This window comes from Dermacentor albipictus, chromosome 5, assembly GCF_038994185.2.
Source record: "Dermacentor albipictus isolate Rhodes 1998 colony chromosome 5, USDA_Dalb.pri_finalv2, whole genome shotgun sequence".
NCBI lineage: Eukaryota > Metazoa > Arthropoda > Arachnida > Ixodida > Ixodidae > Dermacentor > Dermacentor albipictus.
The window spans coordinates 97982005-97990875 of NC_091825.1; the positions used below are offsets into that span (position 1 = coordinate 97982005).

An 8871-nucleotide genomic window follows, 5' to 3' on the forward strand; every position below is an offset into this window, starting at 1 on the left:
GGGCTGTTGCTTTGGCGATGGTGGTCGCTCCCCGATAGCAACCTTCCCCCGCCCACAGCACCGTACTCTTTGTGTTCATTCCTCTCTCTAGTTCTATCTTTCGCTCCCAGGCTTGTTGCTCGTCCTGTTGCAGTCGCGCCGTCGTTTTCTCGGCGCCCGGGCCAAAACTGCTCCACCTCTTCTCCCCTTCCTCTGTGCCCATCGTGGCGCCGTCATTACGTGACGCTGCCCTATAATTAGAGTGTCAGGGACGATATGATGACATGCTTTCTCCCTGTATTTGTTCTGCTTCGGGAAAATTATGCCCACGATAAGGGCTCCTTCCTCTTCAGCAATGTGGCCATCAAATTTGCCCTTCTTGTGCCTTCATTCTTTTCTTGTCGCTCTATTTTTCTCGTTTTCTTTATTCCTTTGGCGTTTTGTTGCGACTAGAGAGAGCGCTGCGTAGTACAGGAATGACCCTCTCCTTAGCTAACTTCTTTCTGGTTGAACCATCAAGCAACTTGCTTGCATATTTATTTCTTTTTCTCTGTAGTGGTTGCATTAGAACGTTCTTCTTTCTTTCGTGCAGCCTAGATCGGGAACGCTGCTGGACCATTTTTCGTGGCTAGTTCGCGAACCCTGTCAGCGATTATTATACAAGCGCTCGTGTACGCAGCAACGGACGCTGGATGTTGCCTTTGCGGCAAGCATTAAAGCGTTCGCATGTATTTATGATGCAGATAAGCACACGGACGTGCCCTGCTTTGATTTTAATGGCGGTTGAGGCAAGCGCATCGGTTGCCTCCTGCGCCTGATATGTTGAGGCCTTGCAGAGCTTGATATAATAGAGGCGTACTTCATCGAAGCCTAACTGCGAAAAACAAAGATTGCTTTCCCTGAAATTTGTCTTCCTTACAATGCGCAAACGCGTGCTGCTACAACTAGTAGATATTTTACTTCCGCTTCTATCTCTACCTGTAAGTCAGCCTGCCGTGTTTCTTTTCTCCAGGTTAGTCAATACTAGTATTGCTTTTCTGAGCACCAAGTGTAGCTCGACATTTCGTCTGCATGCTAGGGCGACACTCTCTCTATCCTTGCTGAAATAGGAACTCTGCATTTGTCTACTTGCAGCCCTGTGTACCCAGCTAAATCTGTTCATAAAGAAGAGATTTAGAAGAAGAAGATTTCACCGGAGAATACAAAAAAGTGTGCGCTGCCTCTCCAAACTATTACGGCATCTTAGTCTGAAAAGAGTGTACGCTCCAATTCAAAACGAGCACTTTAGCCAAAAAGGAATGTAATTGATGACGGGTGTAGAAAAGGTGCATCTTTACTCCTATTACAGTATACTTACTCTCTAAAGCGCGAATACGGTTAAAACAAGCACGTATATTTTAAGGGATAATGTAGTGCATGATGGGTGTATGGGTTTAAGTGTACTTTCAATCTACACTCGTATAGCCATCCTTAACCTTTGAAAGTTGTATACTCTGTTTCAAAAGGAGCACATATTTGCAAAGTTCGAAAGTAGTTCATGACGTTGAGCCGTAAAAGCCGCGGGCGTTGCATTTCCTTGACTGAACTTCTCAGATATCTCTTTCTTTTTTTCTTTTTTTTTCGCGACACCACAGACAATCCCCCAACAGGTAGCTTGAAACATATTCGTTCCGCTGCCTCCTCCCTCCCTTTCATTCTTCTTTGTTCACGGATGCTGCTTAAGAAATGACAAAGCGTACATATTCAACAAGAATGTGATTATCACATCATGATTATTCCGACAGGGCGTCACTCGTCCGAGGAGACAGGGGAAAAAATAAAACGCAGGCACTGCCCTCAGGGGTAACAAGAGTTGGTCGTTGTGTGCGGCGGCGCCACTTTGTTACGTGTGCAAACACCGTGCAGCTCCATTCCGCCACGCCTGTCAACGCTCCCTCCTCTCCGCGAAAATACTCATTCGCTCGTTCGCGCCAAACCGGGCCTGGAGGGGTAAGGGGCAGCACGTGCCCGAGGGGCTGGTGAGAAGGATGACCGCTGCGGAGCGCTGCGTTCGCTTGGGCAGCAGCAGGTTGTTTGTTGCGTGGCGCCATCTATCGACGGAATGACGACACTGAAAAGGGCGCGCTCGCGCACGCACCTCGTTAATCTCGAACGCAGAGGCGAGGAGGCGCGCGCGTGGAGAGGAGGCGAGGCGGGGCACTGGCGCCGCCACTCTCGCAGCCTCTCCTGAGGAACGCGCTCATTGGTCCGCCCAGCTTTGTACTTGCTCGAGGATAACGCGCGGCGGGGAACCCTCGAGTTTCGAGAAAGAATGCGCCCGGGCCTCCGTCATATAGGTGCTGTCTGCTTGTTAGTGCCGTCATTCGTGTGCCGCGTGTCGACTGTGATGGCCCCCGGACGGGTATCATAGCCGAACTCATCAGTGCAAGCGCAGTGAATCGCGACAGTAGTTTGCTCCGAGGCGCGGTCATGGCGACGTCGTCTGCTCCGAGGCGCTCGGCCTCCGCCGCCGTCTGCTGCAGTCCGTGGCGTCGAGCGGCGGCCGTGGCGGCGGTGGTGGTGGTTCTACTCCTGCCCGTGTGCCGCGCGGTCACCGATACCGGACGGATATGCGAACCCATCCGCATCGAAATGTGCAAGGATATCGGATACAACGTTACTGGCATGCCCAACCTGGTCGGCCACGAGCTACAGCAGGACGCGCAACTGCAACTGCAAACCTTCAAGCCCCTCGTCCAGTACGGCTGCGCATCTCAGCTCAAGTTCTTCCTCTGCTCCGTGTACGTCCCCATGTGCACTGAGAAGGTACCCCAACCCATCGGTCCGTGCCGGCCGCTGTGCGAAAGCGTGCGCTCCCGGTGTCAACCCGTGCTCCAGGAGTTCGGATTTCCTTGGCCCGCGGCGCTGAACTGTTCCAAGTTCCCGCCACAGAACAACCATCGGCACATGTGCATGGACGGCCCTGCGCCGGACGAAAGTGACCGCTACAGACCGGGACTGCGGCCTAAGCCCCCACGGCTGAACCGAAAGCCGCCGCCTGAGAGGCCCCGGCAGCGCGGATTGTGCGACGCATACCACTACGGCGAACGCTACTTCTACTACATCAACAGCACGCAGCGCTGCGCTCACCTGTGTGATCGAGACATCCTGTTCACGCAGGAGAACAAACGTTTCGCCGAGATCTGGACCACGCTGTGGGCCTGCTTCTGCTTCTTCTCCACTCTCTTCACGCTCATCAGCTTCCTGATAGACCCGAGCCGCTTCCACTACCCGGAGCGCTGCATCATTTACCTGAGCGGCTGCTACAACGTCTACAGCTTGGCGTACTTCGTGCGTTTGCTGCTGGGCCGCTCGACCGTGTCTTGTCACATGGACAGCCAGCACGAGGTGTCCATCCTAATCCAGGAGGGCCTCGACAACATCAACTGCACGGTGGTGTTCATGCTCCTCTACTACTTCGGAATGGCTAGTGCCACTTGGTGGGTCGTTCTGACCGTCACCTGGTTCCTGTCGGCCGGCCTGCGCTGGAGCCACGAGCGCGTCCAGAAGCACATGACCGCTTTCCATTTCTTCGCCTGGGTCTTGCCGGCCGTGCAGACCATCGTCATCCTGGTCATGCGCGTCGTGGACGCCGACGAACTCACGGGCACTTGCTTCGTCGGCAACCAAAACACCGCCGCCCTGCTCGGATTCGTCGTGCTGCCGTCCAGCGTGTACCTCTTCGTCGGCGCCCTGTTTCTCCTCTGGGGATTCATAGTCATGCTGCGAACGCGGGACGCCATCGCGATGGGCCACGCGCCGAAGGCCGACAAGCTGGAACTGATCATGATCCGCGTCGGCATCTTCGCCGTCCTCTACATGATTCCGGCCACCTGCGTCCTGGCGTCGTACATCTACGAGTACACGTACCGCGACGCCTGGCAGGCCGCGTCTTCGGCGCTTAGGCCTAACGTGGAAGTGTTCACGCTGCGCATCTTCATGGCGCTCGTGGTGGGCATCACGACGGGCGTCTGGACCTGGTCGAGCCGCGCGTCGCTCAACGCCTGCCGGCGGCCCACGTCGCCGCAGTACGTGGAGCACAAGCCGCCGCAGCACAAGGTCGTGTTCACCGCCGCGCACGTCTACCAGCAGCAGCAACAGCAGAAGCCCATGCTGAAACGAACTGTGTCGGCGGACAAGCAGCAGTACAAGCGTGTGTTCAGGGTGAAAGGCGGTTCTGAAACGACCGTCTGACGGTAGTGGAAACTCGCCGCGAACTGCATCATCCTCGAACAATGAGACATCGTCCTGCCAGTGCACTTTTTTTTTTTCGTTCTCCACATGTGACGTGCCTAGCACACACCATTTGGATTACACATCATCATCACCACGTCGGACTCATCTCTTGCCTGCGCTACGTCGAGAGACTCTGGAACAAGGACAGCAGCTGCGGCGAGAACCCTTCCTTTATTGCATTTAGAACTTGCCGACAAAAGGCTCCCCAGTGAATATCTGCCCATCAGGGTCGCGTGCGATCCTCCCTTGTACATAGTGTAAATAGCCGTCATTTTGTACATACTGTTTCATAGATACATAGCATAACTGCGTACTAAAAGTCCTCGTAAGGTGCTTAACGCACAGAGCACCCGGGCTGCGCCCGATCCGAGCACGTATTTGTACAGAGCCGTTTAGATGTGGCGAAATATATGCTGTTTGATATAACTAATGTGTTTCTCCTGTGTTTTCAATCACCAGGTATTGCAGTCCCATTTGTGAGCTTTCATAGAAAAGCTCCCCGCTGTCGTTGAAAGCCTTGCAGTTGCTTTCAAGGCGTCATCTTATTGTTTTTGCGAATTGTCTCGTCGACCGCGGCTGTATAATTTGTACCACTGATGACAAACTTAATGTATATTATCCAAGACGAGCGCTGCGCCGTGGGTTGATGTTTGTGGTGAGGGAAAAAGGGCGGACGTAGGCAGTCCGCTACTTTTCGCTGCTTAACCTTCTTAATGTAGTCGCCCATAACATTAACTCTGAAAAAAAAGGGGGGGAGGGAGGGGGGACGTCCTATGACATGCCGCTTTCGGCAGCCCTAGACTGATCAAATAATGGCGTCATAGAAGCGTAATTAGAACCGATATGCGTGGGAACATGTTATGCGTTTTTTGAATTTCCCGCGTAGGGAGCTGCCCGTGACGTCATAGCTTGCTCGTCTGTCCCTCGACGCCGCATAGCTCGTCGCGCGCTATTCCTCCCGCATTTTTGCGTTCGTTGTGCGCATAACTCGCTGTGTGGCTTTTTTTTTTTTTTCTGGCAGCTTTCTACAAACGTACAACTGCCAAGCCATCCGTGGCATCACGTTGCGTTGGCATACCCGTATACTGTCGGTTCTTGTATACAAGAAACTTGTTCTTTTTTTTTTTTTTCGAGGCTCATTGGTGCCTGAAATGAATGCTTGCCGGATTTTTAGACGAAGGAAAACGCGAATCACTTGACGTTTATAGATTGAGGATTCCTTTAGCAAACATCTCCCGCTGAAAGTATGGAAATTTTTCGCGCAATATTCGCATCACCTTTAGGTAATGCTCGGGGCAGTGCTGTCTTTCGCACTCGTGCCAAGTGGCTTTGCTTTTGCATGCGCCGTAACCAACTGTGCATACATCCACATGACGCCGCACCCTGCAGCTTCTGTACAGATGATTGGCGCCGAAGTCATCATGGACGCAGTACTGGAGGGTCTCTCTCGCACTTAAAAGCTAATGCCTTTACCTACTCGTCTAGTTTCAGTCAGCGCAATGTAGATGTCTGAGAGAGAGAGAGAGTGGGACACCATGTGTGGGGTCTGTTTTGTTACCTGAAAACGATCTATTGAGGGTACTGTTCATTGTTTCAACGTAGTGTATAATGTACCACGAACATGCATAGCCATGTAAGAATACTTAAATTCTGGGGTTTTACGTGCCAAAACCGCAATCCGGCACGCCGTAGTGGGGTACTCCGTATTAATTTCCACCATGCACCTGAGGCTCTTTAACGTGCACCGAATGCACGATACACAAGCGTATTTGCATACAGCCTCTATCGAAATTCGGCTGCTGCGGCTCGAACCTGCGACCTTGACCTTGGCATGGACGCACAGGACAGAACCTCCATATAGCAAATGCTCGATATAACGAAACAAGATGTACAACTCCACGAATAGTACTATCCTTCGATAGCGTAGCTCTCGTGAAGCGCTGAGAGCAACTAAATGACCACCACTATTCCTTGCACACCGCAATGAGGTGAAGCTTTGTCGCGTTGCTTTGCCACACTAATATGCTATTGGTCACCTCTTTCACGCATGAACTGCCCTTCCGATACCATCACGATGGCTCACTGACTGTGACGCTGTGTTGTTGAACACGAAGTAGCGGATTTGATTCTACGGCCACATTTCTACCGAAGTGGAATGCAAAAACGCTCGTGTATACCGTGATTTGGATGCACAGTAAGGAACCACAGGTGGCGAAATTTATTCCACCGCTTCCATCCACTGCGGTATTACTCACAATCCACTATGCAGCCCTCGGCTAATCAAGTCCCAAAACCTGATTTTATTTTGTTCTTGGTAATAACTTCAGGAACAGTACAATCCTTGGTTAACAGAATGGTATCGGCTGCTACTCAGTCAAAAGGAGTAAACGAGTTGTGTGTATGTGAGGGGGGGGGGAGTAATTGGGCTGTTCAGCGAAGTTTGCAGCAGCTACACACAAGGGCAGCTGCCGGCATCACCTAATTTGTTTCGTGTCGTGGCTGGTTTACGACTACTTCTCGTACACCGTGGTGCAGTAAAAAAAGAAATTCATAATAACATTTTTTTTTTAAAAGCCTGAAGTTCTCGCGAGTAGAGGGGAACAGTGACGGACATAATATGGACAGCACCGTCGCCGAGTGCGTCAGCACAGCTGCTAGCTGCTGCAGGCTACACCATTATTACCATGTACTCACCTAACATCCTTTCGCCGAATTTCTAGAAGGCAAACCGTACGCATTTATATTCATTGTCTTCGCGTATCGTATGTTAATTTCCATGAGGGGAGAACAACGTAACTACGCATTACGACCATAGGAGGAGTATGTATAGGTGATAGGTGCGTATACTTATCATAGATGAGTGAGGTAGAGAAACATACGTTAGAGAGATAACTTTATTCAATATATGTTAGAGAGTGATCAAAGCCCCTTCCCACCAAAGGCTCGCTTGCCACTCGCACCACTGTTGATTCGGCGCCAACGACCAGCTATCGTTTATTTACAGTCTGTTGGCTACGCGGCAGCCTACAGACTATGCTGACCTTGATCTTAGAGGGGAGGGACGACGGTCGTGGATCACATTGCGGTGTAATACGTGTTGTGTTAAGATGACTGCTGAAGTGTTGAAGACACGTGCATAAGATAATAGCTGCTGAAAAAGAAAAAAAAGAAACAACTAGTAAATCAGTTTCTTTTTTTCTGTGCATCTGCACAGCCATCGCCTCTGCTAACGCAGTTGATTTGTAGCGTTTACAGTGCCGAAGCAATACAGGGGCCGAAGCAATACAGGGGCTGCCAGAGACGCCTTAGTAGAGGGCTCCAGGGTAATTTATACCACCCGCGGTTCGTTAACATGCGCATAAATAGAAGTACACGAACGTTTTTCTTTTCTTTTTTTTCATTCCGCACTCATTGAAACGCGGCCGCTTCGGCCGGGCGTCGAACCTGCGACTTACTGTTAATCAGCAGAGCGTCACACAGCACTTAGCCACCGTGGCTGGCTCGGAAATCACGTGTTTTCCGCTCAGTAACGTTAACACGCAGATTGCGTGTGCAGAGATAGTTCAAAGCTATACGGGATGCAACGGTAAAGCAGAAAGCTCCGAAGATGTATTGTTACCCCTGCAAACTTCAAAATAATGCCGGCCTGTGGACGTTCGTAAGTCAGCTTGTCCGAGAATGGTACTTAGAGAAGAAGAAAATCACTTTCCAAAATGTGTGGTGCAGGATTAGCCGAAGTCATGTTACGCTTTCTGCTGATTGAACGAATATCTGCGGTACTTGGGACACGGCGCTCAGCTTGTGGACAGAACATTGATCCCGTCATGGGTAATGTCATCCGTATACCACAGGAATGCAGGTGGTCTCAGGTATGTAATATCATCGTGCTGCTCGAAGCAGCACGAACAGCCTCGCATATGCTTCACTGGTACCTTGCGTTCCTCACAGCAGTTTTTTCTTTCTTTTTAACTTGATGTGCATACACACGCACCTGCACATCATCCAGACCATTCCCTTTCTCTCCGCGTATTGCATTTAAAATGAGTGTCTTTCCATTAGAAATTCATTCGCTTTCGTAGCACCTGCGATGAAATCAGCAGGATCAGTACCATCTTGCCTACTTTATTTTTTTTTTAAATTTATGCTTCTTTCGTCGTCCGGCCATTTATTTCGATTCCGTCCCTCTCCTGCACCCGATCGGGTAGCACGTATCAACGCCATCACACGGGCCGCCGATGCTGGTAGCCCTGAGGTCACGTTAGTGCTCTGACAGGTCAATCATTCCAACAAGAATGATGGGATAAAAAAAGCGGGGGGGGGGGGGGGGAGGCGAAGCCGCTTGTAGCATTTCTACTTTATTCTCTACATAATAAGCAAGTGAAACATCGGTTGGCTTCGGTGAAATGCTCACCGGGCAGAAAAAGGAAACGTGGTATGTGTTATTCGAAGCCGGACACCGGGATTGTTGTTGACGGTAAAGATGTCGCTCGAGCTGAAGAACTTCGGCCATGTTTAGCATAGGCCATTAATTCAGTCTTTACAGGTGTTTGAGAGTGCTGCTGGTGCAAAGGGCTCACGGGGCGCCAAAATCCGGTGTCGGCCCACTGCTACGACGTC

General features: G+C 51.0%; 1 protein-coding gene across 1 annotated transcript; it reads left to right on the plus strand.

The window, feature by feature from the left end:
* The first annotated feature begins 2173 nt into the window (after positions 1–2173).
* LOC135917265 (frizzled-4-like) lies at positions 2174–4684 on the plus strand. The gene has a single exon (XM_065450813.2). The coding sequence runs from the start codon at positions 2449–2451 to the stop codon at positions 4210–4212; it is 1764 nt and encodes a 587-aa protein (XP_065306885.1). The 5' UTR covers positions 2174–2448; the 3' UTR covers positions 4213–4684.
* Positions 4685–8871: the final 4187 nt, after the last annotated feature.

Excerpts from the sequence above, each read along its gene's own strand:
- LOC135917265 (XM_065450813.2), top strand. The coding sequence starts at position 2,449 with ATGGCGACGTCGTCTGCTCCGAGGCGCTCGGCCTCCGCCGCCGTCTGC.